Below are 18,857 nucleotides of genomic sequence, written 5' to 3' on the forward strand. Positions count from 1 at the left end.
GAGAGCAGCACCTTTATCTCATACTTACTGCGTCAGAAACATTCAAAATGCTTAGTAGTTACACGATGTCTGGCTTTGTGTGGGGTTCAGTTTCTTAGACTGATACAGAGTGTATTGGTTCTCTCCCTGGGATTGAGCAGACCAGTTGACAGCACTTATAGTAAGTTATTTCTTAAATTGACCATGAAACAAGAATTTAAAAAAATGAAAAAATGCAGCAGCTTTTATTTATGTAAAAATCTGAACTTGTTGATTAGGGTAACTGAGGTTCGAGGTAGCTCTAATGTCATATGCATCAACAGGTACATTCGCAGGCGAGATAAATCTTGCTAGAGAAGACCAGAGTAGCTCTTAGCTGGCTACCAATTTCAGATTTCGCACAGTAGGTAAAATATCATCCAGGTTACTGATCTCTGAAATGGAATGAAAAGCAAAATGGTAAGGTGCATGTATCTAGAACATCTTCAAGTTCAGCCAAGATTCTAACTTAATGTTAAATACAGGTAGTGAATAAAATAAGCTCCTCACGCATTTTAATGTTTTTGGAAAAGCCTCAATTTAGCTTATCTTATGAGTAATGTGATTGGATATATGCAACCCCATGTTCAATGAAAACTATTTTGGTCACTTCCCATCAAAAGGGGGAAAGAAGAGTAGAGGCAGGCAAAAGTTAGCACCCTCCCTCACATCATTGTGTTTCAGCACACCAGGAGTAAACAAAACGCTTGTTAATTATTTAAAGTTTTAGGAGGAAGTGCTGGCACAACGATAATTACAACTCTTGCAAATATTACTCACCTAGAAGACAGAGCAAATCTTGAATGAGAGCTTGAAATGGTGGAAAAAAGCACTTGTGTTCTTCTAGCTTATTGATTATGCTGAAATGTGTAAGTGAGACTGTCAGATAAAAGGTACAAGGGTGCTTTAAGCTCACCTCCTCGGCTGTGTTCTCGTACTACGTCATGACTTTCTGGAACACACTGCTACTTAGTAGTATATAAAACCATCTACACCAAAAACGTGTTCTCAAGTTCCAAAACCTGCAGCCAGTGTTAGCTGTCAAAAAAGGGTCTCTAATTTTGCTGTTTAAGCCCTATACACATCCTTCCTTCTTACACAGCACCAGGTAAGTTTTTGACTGGAACATTAGTCTTTACATGCTAAATACACTGCCTGGGGGTGGCTGATATAACTGCCTCAGAGGTGGAGCAAGAAATATTTTATAAGCTCTTCTCTCATTAAAACAGGAGCACAGAAAGGCTGAGGAGTTAGTATCGGTAACTCGGTGTGTGTCAGACTTGCCGCCTGCTGCAAGGAAGTGTCAGTATGTTTGCAGAGCGCACGCTGAATGCAAGCTCTGATAGTCCGCTACCACCTACATGTATGTTGTCATCAGCTGAAGATATGACAGGATTTGTCCAGTTCTCAAGGTATTTGTAGGCAGCTCAAGGCATACGTTCTCTTAGCAATACACCTCGGTGTTACAGCTGAAGCCCTGCAACACTTTCTCCTCCCTACCCACGTGCAGGATTTGCTTTGTCTCCTGTTAAGGCTTATTTGATCACCTTCCCCATGCAGACCAACAAGGTATTTTGGAACCTTCTAGCCTTCATTTTTCTCTTTGCCAGCTTTATCCTTTTGAAAACATTAAAGATTTGTTTCACGTAGGAGAGGAGTAACTCCTTTACCATCACAACTCACCGACTTTTCAACAAGTGATTAAAGTTTCTTGCATTATCAGTTTTAGGCCGTTCTCCCAATTATTAAATGCGGTGTTTGAAGAACAGTTGTCAGTGGAACAGCCCACATACCTGTGGATGTCTTGGGTCCCCAGCAGCTGCTGTACCTGCTCAGTCATGTTCTCATTAATTACGGCACACAGTTTCCCAACAGTATTCACTACCACAGTGGGTGGAGCTGAACTGTCTGTGGAAAAACAAACACTTCATGTTTCTTATAACACTAATAACAGGAAATTATTTTAGACACAATTAATTCTTGCAGGTGCCCAGATTTTACTCAGTTTTCACATATCTAGGCATACAAGTTCCATCATTCACAGAAAACGAAGTGCCTGTGGTCAGAAACAAACTAGTGTTAGCTAGGAATATTGAATCTCTCACAAGTCCTATAGCGGCCAAAAAACCTTGTCAGAGCCGTGTGCTTTCACAGCAGTGATGGTACCAAAGTGCACCCTCCAATGTCAACAGATATCAGCCAACTGAAATTACAGGGAGAGGGTTACTCATTAGCTTCTGGTAACACAGCTGCAGCACGGTACAGGGGCTAGGCCAACAAGGAACCTGCTCAATAAATACCTTGTTAATGCCCAGAACTTGTTTTGGTATTGGATTCTACTTTCAGTGTCTGCTGTGACTGAAGGTAACGGGCTCCTTTGTCCTTTTCTCCCTCAATTTCAGAAGAGCTAGGCTTGGAGAAGGCATCCTCAGCTCGGTTTGTTATTATTAAGGCAACACACTGCTTCCTCACCTCCTGTGCTGGCTGCGGGCAGGAAGATTGCTTGGCTCAGAAGACCTTTGTAGCCCAGGAGCCTTGCTCTGTGGCTGTACACCCTGCAGCACAGCCAGACCTTTAAACCCAGAAGCAGCAGCAGCTGCTGTCATCCAGAAGTACAAACCAGAAAGGAATGGCACTGGGAGGTCCCTAAGTTTGCCTCTGGGTACTGGCACTTAATTTTTTTTTATTTCTTCAAAAGATTTAACAGTGTAAGACAGGCATTTTTGAGGATTAGACAGAATTACACTTGAATGAATTACTGAGTAGAAATCAAGAGCAGAGTTTGAATTTTTTTTCTTAAACTTGTTATCTTTCAAGTGGAGAATGAAAGATGGTCAAGAATTACAAAGTCAGCTCATAGAAACAAAGCTTTGTGGAAAAAAAAATAATTCAATTTCCTCTGTTATTCTTTTCTTCTGCCTCCCTGATATTCCTCAGCAACTGCTGAAGGCTTACAAATAATGAGGTTTTGTTACTTAAACTGCTAATTGACAGCAACCTATTTTTAATCTTCCCAGTGAAGAATTTACTCATTTCTTGGAAGCTCAGCATACTTTCTATGAAGAGATCAGCCTTTCACTTGTCATATTCCTTTCCTGTGGAAACAGTTTGAACAAATGCTAGGTGGTATGGCTTTACCTAGTTCCAGGAGCTCATGGAGATTTTTCATAGCGTTGGTCATTTCCCCAAGCTTTGTGTAAACCTCATTCATTCGTGGATAAACGCCACTGAGAGAATTCACATCAAACAACTTCTGGAAGTGAGAGACTATTGCGAACAGGGTCGATAAGGGCAGCGCCTGGCTGTTCTGTAGCAAGCAGGAAGAAGATCTCATCAACATTACCACTTAATAAAGCAAGGATTCTTTTAAACCATGAAACATTCTTAAAACTAGTCTATGAAGAAAACAGGTGTAACTTCCCTTATTAAATCACAGCATTTCAAATATTCTTAAATCCGAAGACATACCTCAAAGTGAGTTTTCAGACACAAATATCCAGCAAATCAAAAATACTCTTTTTGAGAGCCGCCTTCTCTGTTGCTTAGTAAGTATGCTTATGTTCTCAGCGCTAACTGGGAAACAGAACAGGGTAACTGAGACTACAGGACAATGTGATTTATCATTGGCCAAATGACTGAAGAAAGCAGCCTTCCCCAAGGTGAATTTATCCATTATGTTAAAACAGTCTTTGACTACTGAATTATCTTCGAACACCTGTTCCTTAAACTCTGCAAGGCTTTCAAATGCACAAACCTAACCACCCTGTGAAGAATGTGTTTAAGAAGTCCACACTAACTTGTGATTATAAACCCTTGGTAAGAATTACCTTTTCCTTATTCTCTATTTCTTCCAAAATTGCATCTACTGTGAACTGGAGGTCTTCAACTCGTATGAATTCTCTGTTATCCTGTGGACCTGCAGTGTGCCAGGGCACCAATTCCAGAGACAGTTTTCTCAAGGACCTATGCAAATCCTTTCAAAAAGAAGGGAGGGGACACAACTCATTTTAGTAAACTGCTTAAAGTTGTTTTCATTAGAGAAACGGGCAGATTTTCTGTTTCTCACATGCCAAAACATTCCAGTACTGGAAATAGTAAGGTTTTAGTTTTCATGGAATTCAAACACAGTATCTTGCTTACATTCTTTCATTTAAAAATAACACCGAGAGTCTAAAAATTGAAGTACTTCACACATTATAGTATCAGTGAAGTAAGAAGTATTAGTCACAGAGCGTTTGGTTTTAAACAAAATTACTTTGCTTGTATTTTGATCAAAAAGTTACTGCTCTGGCAGGACGAAAGGAAGAATGTGTGAAGTACATAGGCTCTGAAGCTTAAGTGTCTTCTTAGGGACTCAGCCAGTGAACAAAAGCATTTAGATGATATACACAGTGCAGTATGTCTGGTGTGTAGGAACACTGTGTGTTTTTCACCCTACTATGTTTTAAAGTGGTATATAAATGGACAGCAGAATTATTTTTAAAATTTAACACCAAGTCAGGCAATAACAGAAGCTACACACAGAAAAAAGCGCTACGTACAGGGAGGGACCAAGAGGTGCTCAGCAGATTAAAGGAAAAATATAAAGCCAAACACAATAATGCATTACCTTTAAGGCCATTAGCTGATCTGCCCACATTTCTATAGTAAGCGGAAGGTGCTCAAATCTGCTCTCCCTAATAGAATTTTGCACTGGCCCTTTACTGCGCCTGTATATTAATGGAGGAGCTCTTGGACTTCGCAAAATAGAATCAATATGGGACAAAACCTTTAATGACAAATAACAAATGTTATTGCTCAAATACATATGACTTTTTATAATAAAATCCTTCACTACTTACACTAAATCATAAATAGCTCTGATAAGTTACTATCGATGAATTGTACAGATGTATTCAATATGTAATAGATTGAAAGATTTTAAAATATACCAGCTAGAAGATATGTAAAAGTAATACAAATAGACTTCCCTTTAAAGGACATTTAATATTTATCCACCTGAGGCACTGTCACTTCCACAGTTTGCATGTTGCTAAGGTTTATTATATTTGCTTTTTAAAAAAATTCAGATAAAAGACACTGTCTTCTCGGGCATGTTTAAAACTGTAACACAAGGATCTCTTTTGTCCAAGACATTGAACAAACGCCCTGTCCTGGAAAGACTTCAGCTAAATCATTGATTTGATATTTGCCAAGTTAGTCTCTGCTTCCTTGCTGTATTTTCAGGTAGTTTACACCAAGGCATGACAATGAAGAGCAGGCCTACGTGAACTGCCAAACCCAGAACATTACACATCCTGCGTAGAGGACTTTTCATATGAACAGTTAGATTCAAAACAGCATGCCTCAGTTTACATAGTTAAACAAACACTGAAACATTGCTAGATATATGCACAGTACAGATAAAATTTGCATACCTCTAAGTATTGCTGGCAAACTGCCTGCAGCTGATCTACTTCTGTGGTACTCTCAGATTCTTTCTTTTCTTCGGTTCTTTCTCCGGTACTACTTCCCGAAGATCTACATGCCAAATAAATACAGTAGGTTACACCAGCAGCCTTAGCAGGAGATACCGCTTTCAACTGATTAAAGAATCAGGTAGGTAGCACGTATACTTACACCTACAAACTAAAAATCTCCATTTTATGATGCCTGCCAATACAAGTCCATCAAACTGATTTAGCTGAAGAATATAATACCTGATGTAAATATAATTCCATTTTCTCAAGTCTCCAGTTGAGGTTATTCCAGACTGCATGCTAATTTAGAATGGAAACCACCAGGTGTACAGTTGCTCTGCTACCAGAAGTTCTACTATGGCTGAAGACTTAATATCCAGAATTTTACTCAAAAGGGTCAAATTCTGTTTTCACAGTCTTTATCTGCTTCCGCTTGAACATCTTACCCGGCCTACTGTATATAGCTCACTACCCTTCTTGTCAAATCTAAGATGATTTTTTTAAAAACTACTATCTAAATCATACCCACTGTCTGAGAGAAAGGACCATTTAAATACACATGACGTAAAATGAAGAACTGAACATTTTTAAAGTTTAAGTGATGTTTTTTTCAGGCTATAACATATTTAGCATATGAAGTGGTATTACAGAAAAAAACACTTTTTCAAGCGGGTTCTCTAATACCTTCAATGTGTTTTCTTAGCAATGTTTCAGAAAAAAACTAATTTCTAAAAATAATATGGACATAACTTCAGTAGCTGCAGTATTTTGCCAACTCCTATTTTCTCATTATTAATCCATAATGTAACCAGTAGCTTGCTTCATAGCACACGGAAACAGCAAACACCACAGTTTGGTCCTGTCCATATCGCCTGCAGTAGCCCTCAAATCAAATCCAGAAAGGCAAAATGCAATAAAAAAAAAAGGCACACTGCTGTGCTCCCTTTTGGAGACCTCGCCTTCACTTCAGAGATTCACACAGAGTGTCTGGGGAGATGCAGTAGCACTTGCTGCCCATAACCAGCCTCAGAGGAACGGTAATAAAGGTACATGCTTTAAAAGCTACTATCTGCATTACAGGTTGCAGGGTATCTTTGCCTTACAGAACTTCAGAGGATTCATGGAAGTCACTGAACTATACTTACTGGATAGTTTTCTTCAAAGTTTTCTCCAGTTTCTTCACTTGGTGCTTGTAAAGTTTTAATTCCTGTGCAGTTGGTCTGTTAGAAAGAAAAAGTACCATATGATATGTCTTGCATTTGAAGGCATCTATAAAACCCAGCCAAGCGAAAAAGTAAGAAAGCTTTGCTAGTGCTGCAGCATCATTCTGGAAATGAAATTCTGCACCATTTTGACGTGGCAACAGCAATAAAGAGCAAACTAATCATTAGCAGTTGTAGTTATTAACAGTGTAGGGAGGGAAGGCTGACTGTTGCTGCCATATCTTATTTCTATGAATCACTTTTAAAGGTAGATTTCATGCTACACTTTTACAAGTGATGGTGCTTTCAATTTCTTTCTTTGTAAAGCAAAGTCTACTGAAGAGCTCCTAAAAAGGATGATACTTATCCTTTCTCACCTTATTTCCAAATCCTTCTTAAGATTTATATTTTCAAGCAAAAGCTGTTCATTCCTGGCTTTTGTTTCAATAAGTTGTTTCTGAAAAGACTGCAACATACACTGTTATTTATTTCACTCGTTCCATACTCAACAAGCTTGAACAATTTAAAGTACGCACATGCTAAGAAGGGTTCCCAAGCGCCTATATCGCAAGACAGCATGGATGAGGACTTATTGGCTAAGATCAAGAGCCTGCTGCATTAGACCACAGGTGGAAAACCTATGATTAAGGAGGTCTGTGCAGTCCCCAACTAAGACAACTCACAACAACATAGTATGAATCTTTGCATAAGGACAGTGAATCCTGCCCAGAGTTTACAAGATGACATGGTAAGAACAAAGGGATAGAAATCAAACACATGTATGTTTCTATGTGACTCTTGAAGGGTTACCATTTAGAGATCTGCGCTGACTTACTCATTCTTAGCAGTTCCATACCGTAAGCAGCGCTCTATAATTAGGAGTAGCATCTAGATTTAGGAATTCTTCCTTGCTTTTTCCTTCTCTCTGTACCTGGTCTTCATCTTTTTTATATTGCCTATTAATAAAAAAAAATTGTTTCAGCTTACTGTACTTCAATTTCCTGAAAGATCTAAGTTGGTTTAGTTAGCAGTTATATATGATATTGCTTTGATAAACGGCAAAGTAAATAGAATAGCAACTCCGTCCTAAGATCCACTGCTCTTCTTTGTTATTTCTGGGAAGCAGTTTCATGTATTAATTAAGTGCACTTATTCCTTGAGAGAAATTCCAGTACAAGCAAATCACATTTCAGTCTTCGAAATAATAATCTCAAATTACAGGAATGTCTCAGGTATGTGCTTGTTGCTTTGTACCATGTAGGTGCCACGATGGATCTAAAAAGCTGGTATTCCTTTTGGTTAGGGAGATCAGTCGACTGAGCACAGCTAATGCAGTAATTCTGCCTGTGAACCATGGCAAAAGAGGAAGGGAATTTAAAAAAAAAAAAAAAAGAAGAAGAAGAAGAAGAAGGAGGAATTATAGCTCCAATGCCTCAATACCCCCAACTTCCTAGCCGTCCTGGCCAAGCAGCTGCTTAGTCTGACTGACAGGTACTCCCTGGATGAATCCAAACTTCCATGACCATTAAAATCCTTTGCTGTTTCTTACATGCTAGTGACGTATGGAACACAGAATTATTTACCATTGTAAGATTTAAGAACAGTAAGAAATAAGAAAATTTTGAACAGTAGAACCATAAGTCATAGACCTACCTGAGCTCCTTTTTCATTTGACTAATTTGAGATTCATAATAATCAATTAGACAAAGGAACCTGAAGAAAAGAAAAATGGGATTTTGAATTTCAGATACTCTCAGGCATGATTTTTTGAGAGATACTGTGACCAACCCATAGGAACAGGCCACCTTACACAACTGCACTGAAGTGACAGCTTCAAATAGTGGGTTTTCTCTCATGCCAAACAAACAGGCTTGTGGTTTTCCAAAACAGAGAAGTAGAGACATTAACTCTACTAGTCTAAAAGTGGCAAAATTATTAAGAGGAGAAAAAAGCTAAATCCTCCCGACAGCCGCCTCATCTTGTGATTATGGTTACTCAGAAAGCTTCAAGTGAGGCAAGGTCCCAAGCGCTAGGACTCAGCGACCATTGCAGGAGGTAGAAAGCACAGGTCCCACACAGCCCAAGAACATCCATCTCCAAAGAAAGTAAAAGTGCTTTCAAACCAAGTGTTTGCAAAAAAACAGAGCCACAAAAACATGAACAGCTGAGAAACTGCATTTCCCCTTGAGTGCTCTCAGATTGTCTGTTTTGGAGAGACAGATGAGAACGCACAGGGAACAGAATTCAGTGATCCATCCTACCATACAGCGAGGGCACGAGAAAAAGGTTGCACACATACAATCCCTTTTAAATGCTTCCCACGTAAACATTGCTAGCCAGGCCTAGAAAACCTGGTGACATCAGTGCAGTAAAGTGATGGCTACCTGAAGCCTAAGAATTGAAAAAAATCTCTGATTACAGAACTATGGAGGTCTTACTGCAAGACACCCAGGCTTGGAATACTTTTAGAACTCTCCCTAAAGTACCTGGGAAGCCTTACAGCAAGCCTGCAGTCAGCAGTTGCAAAGATCACTTTCCAAAACCAGAAGGGCTGGTTTTGGGGTGGTGGCGTTTTTTGTTTTTTGAATTTACATTTAAAAATGTTAGAATCCCAGGAGGAGATCACCCTAGCAGATACTGCAGTGCCAGAGCAGAGCTAATCATTCCTTTCTCTTTGCTGACACCTACTGCACACAGCGGCTCATAACTTTTTATTTCTGCCGTGGATTTATCCAGCTCACGATTTTTATACAAGAAAAAAAATCACTGAATTGATGTACCTTTACAAGACTTCATATTTCAGCTTGCACTCCTAAGGTCTCCAGCTTTTTTTTTTTTTTTTTCATATAAATATCGAGAACAGTTACTTTGAGATCCATTTCTTCATTTAATGTTATAGATCATTCACCAACCTAAGAAAATTGCTTACTGCTGATCTAGACGAGACGTGGGGGCTCTTTTGCAAAACCGACAAAACATCTTGTTTTGAGTGGTAACACGACGTTGCTCCTCCATCCCAACTTTGCGCAGTTCCTTCTGCAAATGGGCAATAACCTCTTCCTGTTCTTGCAGCTTTTCCTGTTGCTGTTGATATTTGGCCTACGAACAGATAATGGGAGCATTCTGAAGTTATATTAACCCATAAGCTGGAGACTGTACTATACATGCCCAGGTAGGCACTTGGTCCCAAAAGGAGGCTTATACTTGGGTTTTAGCAGTGGAAGAAGGATACATATATTTTCTAAGTTGTCGCTGGAAGATTCTGTATGGATTGAAAAATCTTAGCTATAAACTGTGTACTAACTCTATGACCCAAGACTCATGTTTATTTTGATCAATGTAAATATTTTTAGAGCTTTTAAAAAAGTCAAAAGTTTGAATCCTCAGACAGCACTATCTGGATTACCTGTGAATCTTTCTGAAGTTCTTTGAGTTGATTCTGTTGCTGGCAAACTTTAGCTATCGTCTCATCTTCCAGCCGACAAATATTGGACTTAATGTTTTTTACCACATTTTCCAAATCATTAGCCCGTTGTTCTTGTCGAGATGCCTGACCTCGTTCCTGTCGTATCTCATCTCTGAAAAAAAACAAATGAATCCTTTATTTAAGTTAAACTCATTTCCCTAAAGACAGTGAAGGAAGCATAGGCCTGACAACATTATCTAATAATGCGCAATAATAGCCTGCGGCAGCAGGTACAGGAAGTATGCTGGTACGGGAAGAAGCAGCAGATGAAAAAACTTAAGAGCTCCAAAGGAACTAGGCCAACACTGCTGCATATTGGACAATAATCTTGGGGAAAAAGGTCCTAGACCTCTGGTGTGGCAAGAGTCCCACCTGGCAGGACACAGACACTCACTCTGGATTAGCAGGCAAGTTCCTTCCACTGCGTCTTACCTAAGACAACGATTAGCCTCCAGAAGCTCCTGCATCATCTTCTGCTGTCGGTCGGTGTCTTCCACCAGCGTTTTTAATGCAAGCCTTATTCCTCGAGAAGCTTGACTGTCTAAAACTATCGCATCTGGAGATACATAAAATAAACCCAGTCAAAATGAAAGGTCACATCTCCGCTGCCATTTGCAAGCGATGGGTTTAGAGATGCCTTATGAACTTAGCTATGTCCACACAAAAGCACGTGTAAAAATCAGCATTTCCTTACCTGAGGTGCTTCTGCAGCTCTGGGGGGCAGCAAGGCTCACCGGTTCCAAGCCCTGATGCATCAGTAGCTTGTTTAAGCTTTCCCATTCGGCCCTCTCCTGGTGCAGCGGGGAGGGGGGGAAGAGGCAGAAACCCCAGTTCCCACCGGCAGCTCGCGGCCCCCCGTCCTCCCCGGCTGCGTGGGTGGCCGAGGCCACCAATTGCCCCCCAACAAAACCAACCCAACTGCCCCCCAACAAAACCAACCCAACTGCCCCCCAACAAAACCAGACACCCCCCAACAAAACCAACCCAACCCCCAATAAACCAGACACCCCCCAACAAAACCATCCCGACCCCCAATAAAACCAACCTGACCCCCAACAAAACCAACCCGACCAACTGCCCCCCAATAAAATCAGACACCCCCCAACAAAACCAGGCACCCCCCAACAAAACCAACCTAACCCCCAATAAACCAGACGCCCCCCAACAAAACCAACCCGACCCCCCACCCCCACGAAGCCCCAGCCACCACAGGTGGGCGCGTGAGGCATTCCAACGGGATCTGCGAAAATTACTGGGGAAAACCGGCTCCAGCCTCGGGAGGAGCCCCCCGAGGCGGCAGGAGGCGGGTGCCGGCCCCGGGGGGCTGCAGCTCCCTGCTCGCGTTCCGCCCTGCTTGCGGCCACCCGGCAGCAGCCACGGCCGCCTCAGGCCCGCCGCCGTACCTCAGCCATGGCGGGGGCGCCCGCTCCCGCACCGCCGGCCAAGGGGGCCGCGCCCCGCGCCCCCGCCACCCGCAGGCAGCCGCCGGCGCTCGGGAGAGGAGAGGGGTCGGGTCCCAGGACTCGGGAGCTCAGCAGGTCCCGGCTGGTGGCGGGGGACGGCCTCGTAGGGAGCTGCCGGCGGCGGGAGCAGGCGGAAGGGCCGGGGGTAACGGCGGGGGGGCGAGGGGAGGAGGCGGGCGGCCGCGGGGCGGCGCTGGCCGCACGGCGCCATCTTGAGGCGCAGGGAGCCGAGGCGGAGGAGAGCGCCGCCGAGGTAGGAGCGGGGCCGGTAGGAGCGGGGCCGGGAGCAGCGGGGCCGGGGGGCGGGCTCGCCTCATCCCTCCTGGGGCGCCGCGGAGCTGCCCTGCCTTCCTGCCCCGGGGCGTCCCCTCGTCGCTTGGCGGGATGGCAGGGCCCGCCCGGGCCGAGGGAGCGTCTGCCTGGGCTCCTTGGAGACCGCCGGGCCGCTGGAGGAGGAGGAGGCAGCGGCCGAGCGCGTCTGCGGTGGTGTGTGCGCCTGCCCGGAGGCGCGGAGGAGGGGCGGGACGCGCCGGGGAGCCCGCCTGGGCGGCACCGGGGGCGGCGGGGCTGCTGCTGGGGGCGGAGAGCGCTGAGGCCCCTCGCTGGGCGTGGAGGGTCACGGCCATCGGCACCGAGCTGTTTGGGGAGGATTTAGAAAGGGGGCTGTCGGGGCTTCATTGAAAAAAAAGCTTTTTGTTGGCAGTACGTGCGGGTGGTGGGGAGAGATCCGCCGTCCGCGCAGGCCGTGTGCTTCCCAGGGCGCCCCCGCCCCCGCCTTGGCTGCTGCCGGGCACGGTTAGCTGGCTGCAGAGCGGTAACCCCGTCGGAGTTTTCAGAGCAAGGCCTTATGTATGAAGAAGCCAAGCTCGTTTGGGGCTGCTGGGTTGCCGGGCGGGAAAGGCGGTGGGGGGAGGCGGCCGGCGGGTAGTGCCAGCCCGGCCCTGCGGCCCTCGGGCTCCGCCGGTACCCGCCGCGCTTCAGAAACTGATAAATACATTTTTTAAAAGGAAACCGTGTGTACTGGGATGTTCCCTAACCCTTCCAGCATTGATTATAATAAATTATCGGCTAATATTCGTGCAGCGTACTGCCTGGGGTATGTGGCCTCTGGGTAGACCCTCACCAGGTGCCACCCCTGGTGGCATTCCTCCTTGTGCCTGAGGCCAGCTGCGGTGGGGATCAGCTGGCAGGGCCTGCCCTGAGCCCTGCTGCCCGCTCCTTTGCCCAGAAGGGGAAGGGGGAGACACAGAAATACACCCACCAGGCTGCCACCCGTGCCCCGGGGCCGCCTGCCTTCACAGAGATCAGCAGTAACTTCAGGAATCACCAAAACGATCTCCTGGCATCTGTCAGGTGGTGTAGGCTGCTTGCTACTGTGAGAATTAAATCTTTAGAGCCTTTAAATGGTTTCACTGGCTTTAAAACTTATTTTTCAGTTCCTGGAACAGAAATGGGTGTCTTCCCTGACAAAAGCACAGACAGTAATACAGCAGCGTACAGAGCACCTTTTAAAATAGAAGCTTAAGACAGGGTGAAAGTTTTAATTCTTAAATGGCACTCTTCTGCTGAAGAGAGACCCTAGAACTTACAAGTTTTAAATTAATTTTTCACTAAAACGTACAATTTGTCAAAGTCCACTTCATTTGTACTTCCTTAAATTATGTTTATTGATATGCACAGACAATGCAGACAGCTTTTAATTTGTTCAGTGAAAATAATAAATGAAAAGTAAGTCAGCAGTGTTGTAAAACACAGCCATGGTCTAAAAATCTCCAAAGTAAGAAACAAGTGGTTTGTCTGTGGTTTATACAGACTGTATGACTGAATTGCCAGGTCAAATTGCTAGTATGATTGTTGAAAACTACTCCAGTCATTTAGAACGAGTAGGTTGAAATGGTTGCCTGTGCTATTTTACTTCCCCTGAGGTGGCAACAGTCCCTAGTTTGTTAAGTTTGTGACTGAGACGGGCAGCTCTGGATTGGGTTTCTGCTTTGGTCAAGTTGTTTGCTTCTAAGCTTTTGCTCGATAGTTAGGTAAACCATTTTTACATCAAATAATTGGCAAAGTTATGATGTGCTAATAAAGTTAGGATAAATTGTACGTACTGATTTAGTAAATGAATATTTACATTTGCCTTTCTGTCTAAGAGGAGAAGTTGTTTGTATTTCATCGTATGTATGGCAGCACACAATAGTTCTTGACACTTCAAAAAATGTCTTTTATCTTGAACGGAGAAAATGAGGAAAACTTAGGCCTCAACACTTCTCTGCTGCTATTCTGCTTTTCTTTTTTTCTTGCTGCTAATTGGATTAAAAGCTGTTTTGGTTACTATGGCATCCCGTGAGGAGATTACTGTCTATGAAGATGAAGTAAGGTAAAAAATCAGAACTGTGGTATGAGCAGATTTGGAAAGATGTCCCCAGTTTCCGTGGTCATTTGTGTCTGTATCTAAACTTTAAAAATTACTTAAATGAAATGATATCTTGCCAGATCTCCTCCCCTTATGGGTGTTTGTGTGTGCAGAGTTGCATTTCTGAATGATGTAGGTAATGTTTATGAGAGAGATTACAGACAAATCTGTTAAAACAGGTAATAGCTAAACTGGTTATCCTAACTGGTTTTCAAGCTTAAAAGGTTAAAACACTTTCTCAGAAACCAGTCAAAGTACTGTATGTTAATGCCTGCCGAGAAATTGCAGAGCTGTCCAGGAGCATCTGAATTCTAAGTATAATTTTATGACCATACTGTCACCTGAAATGGAAGTTTTAGAGGTTAGATGGCTATATCTGTCTTCATATGGTGTTTGTCAAAGTGAGTCTGTTTAACTGTCTGTTTATATTTTGTGATACTTTGTCATATTTGAATGTTTGAAAAACATGAAAATCTAAGCAGTTCTGTGACCTTATTCTTTCAAGTCTCATTTTTCATGTGTAAAAAGTGGCTCGCCCTGAAGCGGTAAAGCTTTGAACTATAGACATAGTAGTTGAACTCTTTCAATGACTATTAATTTACTTTGTTGGTGTTTCCATAGGTCTCGGTACAGCCACTTAGAGAAGATGACAGATTTGGTGGCTGTTTGGGAAGTAGCTTTAAGTGATGGTGTTCATAAGATTGAATTTGAACATGGGACCACTTCAGGAAAACGTGTTGTCTATGTTGATGGAAAGGTGAAATTCCTATGTGCTCAAAATTCACTATGATACAGATTATATAAGTGCACTTCCATGCAACAGGCATCAGAACTAACAAAAGACTAATAAATGCAAGTGAGGTATATTCAGTTGATTAACTTTACCTTATTTAATGAACTGCATAATTATTTTTTTTCAGTTGCAGCTAAGGTGTGAGTATTCATGAAGTGCTTTTCTGTCCTTGGGCAGAGGCACTCTAAACATACAAAATACCATGTATTCATTCATTCTGAAATAATAGCTAAGTACTGAGCTGTTTCCAGAGTTCTGGTTCAGGGTTTTTTTGTTACACTGTAACATGCATTCAGGTTTATCAGTTAATACCTGTTGTCTTTGTTTTATTCTATAGGAAGAAATAAGAAAAGAATGGATGTTTAAATTAGTGGGTAAAGAAACATTCACTGTTGGAGCATCCAAAACAAAAGCTACTATTAATATTGATGCAGTCAGTGGCTTTGCATATGAATATACTTTGGAGATCAATGGAAAGAGCCTCAAGAAGTATATGGAGAACAGGTTGAAAACCACCAATACTTGGGTACTGACCTTGGGTGGTACAGACTATAGAGTTGTTCTAGGTAAGTAAACATTGAACGACTTCGTGTTGCTGCCTTTGAATAAACTTGTATGCACTTAATAACTTGTAATTGTAATTAGCACAGTTCAGTGGCTAGTGCTGTTGCAGTGTAAAATCCCGAGTGGTCTGGAAGTTTGCAATGAGATGCCAAAGGCAGTCTGAAAATAACGGTCATGTTACACCTGTGTGAGCCTGCTGTCACAGCAGCATGGCCTAGATATTAAAAAAAAGAAAAAAAAAATGTTTGGAAGGAGTTAGGGCTTCTGTATCCATACAGCTGCCTTAGCAAGCTTGCTGTATGTGCAAGTTTGTTAACCAGGTCACCAGGCTGTCCTTCCAAAAATCATAAGCTAACCAGGTAACCAAGCTTTCCTGCCAAAAATTGTAGGCCGAAGTCAAGGAGTCTTTAACTAAAGAAGTGTGACAATTTTATTCTACATTTTTGATAGATTAATCATCATCCTTTTTTCTGCATAACTTAACTACAAATTCCATCTAAAAACTTCAAATTATGTTTTTTCGCTTTCTTAATAGCAAGGCAGTACTTTTATTCTCTTCTGCCCCCCGTTTCCAAATATATTACAAGCAGATGGGAGGAAGGGAACCCCTGAGGAATTTGTCGGTGGCATCTAGTAGGAAAACTTCCCCTTAGGTATTGCTGTACAGTTAAACCTGGAGATAAGAGATCTTGGGCTATGATTTCTTCTTAAGCCTCAGGACAGAATGAACTGCCGTAGGATGACAGGAGGTGGGGAAGAAAGACAATTTTAATGCCAAAACCAGATTAGTGTCCTCACAGACTTGTAATCTGCCTATGCTTACTTTAAAGGCAGGCAGCGTTCAGCTCTCTGCCAAGTCCTGTGGATGACAGTGTCAGTCATGTGAGCTCTAGAGCAAAGTTAAGGAGGATGTGCTGGGAGAAGTAAAAGAGTATTCTGTTTCAAATGGAAAAAAAACCCCCAACTCTAATACTGATATTTAAAGCAGTATTTGGGTTTTTAAGGAGATTACAAACAGTTTGATGGATGTTAAATAATGCTGCTTTTGAATTAAACTGACCTGGAAAAAATGTTAAGAGCTTCATTGAATAAACAGCACTCAAATAATTAGCAGAAATTACTTCATTTTACTGTCTTCAAGTTTTTCAGTTTAAGAATGACAGAATATCTCTTGACAATATTTGGAACAATCCAGTGTTAATGGGAGAGGTAAAATTGTGTGTTCAAAAGTTGTTTGCCGATTGATGACGGAGCATCCCATCTCTCCAATATAAGAACAAACCCTGTAGCTCAGGTACTGTGGCCAATTAGGAACTTCTTTTGGGAACTGAAAGTGAAATTCGATGGTAAGTTTTAAAAATTCCTAGATCTTGTCTCTGTGTGGGGGAATATATCTTGTTCTTTCTACTCTTTGTTTTAATCTTCCTTCACAGAAAAAGACACTATGGATGTGTGGTGCAACGGTCAAAAACTGGAAACAGCGGTACGTGATCATTTCCAAAGGCTTTTCACGGGCTGTGGCTAGATAACCAGAGCTTAGCAAATTAAGGCACAGGGGGGCATGTTACTGCACTTTACCACAAAGTATGAGCATATACTGAGACGGCCAGTACGCTCTTAGTCTGTTCCAAATGTCCTCCGCTGTATTTCGTAACTGACAGTATTTCAGTTAGGATGCCCGATGGCTGTCTATATTTAAGGATAAACAGTGGTTTTGCTTACGCTTCTTAAACAAGCAAAATTAATCTGGGACGGTTGTCCAGGGTTTTTAGGGAGAAAACTTTCAGGGAGCGGAAGGGACTTGAGTTTGGTGCAGTGTAGAGCCACCTCATCCAAACCTGCTTGTGTTAGTGGTGACTGAGAAGTGGAACATGTGTAGCCTGTTACAAGTCATGATTTTTTTTCCATCTAGAGATGGTCCCTAACACTTTGCCGTAAGTGTCTCATTGGAACAAATCAAATCTCTTGTCTTTCTGTTACATCTGCATTAATTTTTAGAGCAGGGTGACAGCTGGAAAGCCTTGTCTATTTGGCATACTTTTATATTACGATGGCTTTCAGTATGCATACTGTGTAGTTGTCCTCGTCCTTGAAGGATGTGCTTTCTTACCAGAGTTGTCACTGTGATTACTACTGCCCCTGAATGAGTACTAATTGTAAAATCAACAGTTTTGCTGTACTTGAGAATAGGATGAAAAGATTCACCAAATGTTTCTTTGGTGATCATTGGAAGAAACTTCCTCTCTCAGTGAATCTGAACTTGCTCTTGATGGTTCTCAGCCTCTTCTATAATGTAATAAATTCATTAGGTGATATTCTTGCAAGCTACGAGTACAAGTTTAGCTGTCAAACTGTACTTGCATTAGAGCAGTGCACACTTATCTGCTCTCCCAAAGATGGTGACAAAACCAGAGCCATGCATGGCAAAATCCGAACAGGAAAATACATAACTGCAGCAGGAGCTGTGTATCCAAAATACGCAACAGTTCAATCGGGGATCTCTTCATCCTGCTGTAGAACGCACCACTAAATACTTCACGTTTTACTGCCACTTCAGCATAGGTTTGTGTGGTACTTACTGGCTGCACCGCACAACCCGGAAGGAAACTGTCTTTTCTATTCGTTTTACTGACATGGATCAATGATACTCGTTTACAAACTCCAGCTTTAACATTTCTGATTATGCGAAATTTTGACTGTCATCTAATACCCACAAATCTTTAACTGGACACCTTGACAAAGCCCTGTCTGAGATTCTGCAGCTTTGTTCAGCGTTCACGCTATATTTGTCGCAGGTACCTATGGCTGCTCTAATTGTGGGAACTACAAGCGATCTTGACCTTGGAAACAGTCTGATGCACTCAAGCTTTTATTTTACTAAAATGGCACGTGCTGGTTTTATTCTTGTCTCCTTTCTTCTAGGGTGAATTTGTAGAAGATGGGACTGAAACTCACTTCAGTGTTGGTGATCACAGCTGTCGCATTAAGGCTGTTAGTAGTGGCAAACGAAAGGAAGGAATTATTCATACCCTTATTGTGAATGACAGAGAAATCCCAGAGGCTGTGGAGTAGCCTCTAGTTAACTGATTATTGTAGGACTAAGATCAGGAATTTTCAATTACTGTGGTAATTATTCTAATATGTACTACTTGGTACATCTAGTTTGTGCTGCGCTTATCTTCTAGTTTCTGTATATGAAATTATTCTTTTTGAGGACCAGATGAAAATAATTATGCACATCTTACATTACCAGTTTTTAAAAAACTATATATATTGAATATATATTATATCACTAAGTGCAGAGAACACTGGTGAACTTAAGTAGAAATTATATACTAGGAAAAAATCTCACTATAATAAAATGGGAGATAAATACTCATTAAGACTGAATCCTTATAAAATGCATGTGTGTGTGGAGGGAGGTGGATGCATGTGCTGGGCATTTGAGTAAGCTGCTACAAGTTTTCTTGGTAATTACTTTT

General features: G+C 42.1%; 2 protein-coding genes across 7 annotated transcripts; one reads left to right on the forward strand and one right to left on the reverse strand.

Annotated features, from left to right (window-relative positions):
• Positions 1 to 195: 195 nt before the first annotated feature.
• On the reverse strand, positions 196 to 11,655 carry CEP70 (centrosomal protein 70). 2 transcript variants are annotated; one of them, XM_040604043.1, is made up of 16 exons: positions 11,549 to 11,655; positions 10,840 to 10,936; positions 10,578 to 10,701; positions 10,086 to 10,257; positions 9,609 to 9,778; positions 8,333 to 8,392; positions 7,536 to 7,635; positions 7,057 to 7,145; positions 6,623 to 6,697; positions 5,436 to 5,538; positions 4,628 to 4,786; positions 3,846 to 3,992; positions 3,157 to 3,325; positions 1,812 to 1,926; positions 799 to 878; positions 196 to 413 (listed from the first exon to the last, which is right to left on the reverse strand). In XM_040604043.1, exons 1-16 carry the CDS (start codon positions 11,555 to 11,557, stop codon positions 352 to 354), a joined length of 1,731 nt encoding a protein of 576 aa, XP_040459977.1. In that variant the 5' UTR covers positions 11,558 to 11,655; the 3' UTR covers positions 196 to 351. The 2 variants fall into 2 exon arrangements, with proteins under 2 accessions (XP_040459977.1, XP_040459979.1); XM_040604045.1 differs by lacking the exon at positions 799 to 878.
• Positions 11,609 to 18,754, forward strand: FAIM (Fas apoptotic inhibitory molecule). 5 transcript variants are annotated; one of them, XM_040604050.1, is made up of 6 exons: positions 11,733 to 11,861; positions 13,925 to 13,982; positions 14,640 to 14,775; positions 15,149 to 15,377; positions 16,809 to 16,858; positions 18,298 to 18,754. In XM_040604050.1, the coding sequence occupies exons 2-6, from the start codon at positions 13,939 to 13,941 to the stop codon at positions 18,445 to 18,447; spliced, it is 609 nt and encodes a 202-aa protein (XP_040459984.1). In that variant the 5' UTR covers positions 11,733 to 11,861; positions 13,925 to 13,938; the 3' UTR covers positions 18,448 to 18,754. The 5 variants fall into 5 exon arrangements, with proteins under 5 accessions (XP_040459983.1, XP_040459982.1, XP_040459984.1 ...); XM_040604049.1 differs by lacking the exons at positions 11,733 to 11,861; positions 13,925 to 13,982 and adding an exon at positions 11,609 to 11,683; XM_040604048.1 differs by lacking the exons at positions 11,733 to 11,861; positions 13,925 to 13,982 and adding an exon at positions 11,615 to 11,689.
• Positions 18,755 to 18,857: the final 103 nt, after the last annotated feature.

This window comes from Falco naumanni, chromosome 8 (assembly GCF_017639655.2).
Source record: "Falco naumanni isolate bFalNau1 chromosome 8, bFalNau1.pat, whole genome shotgun sequence".
Lineage (NCBI taxonomy): Eukaryota > Metazoa > Chordata > Aves > Falconiformes > Falconidae > Falco > Falco naumanni.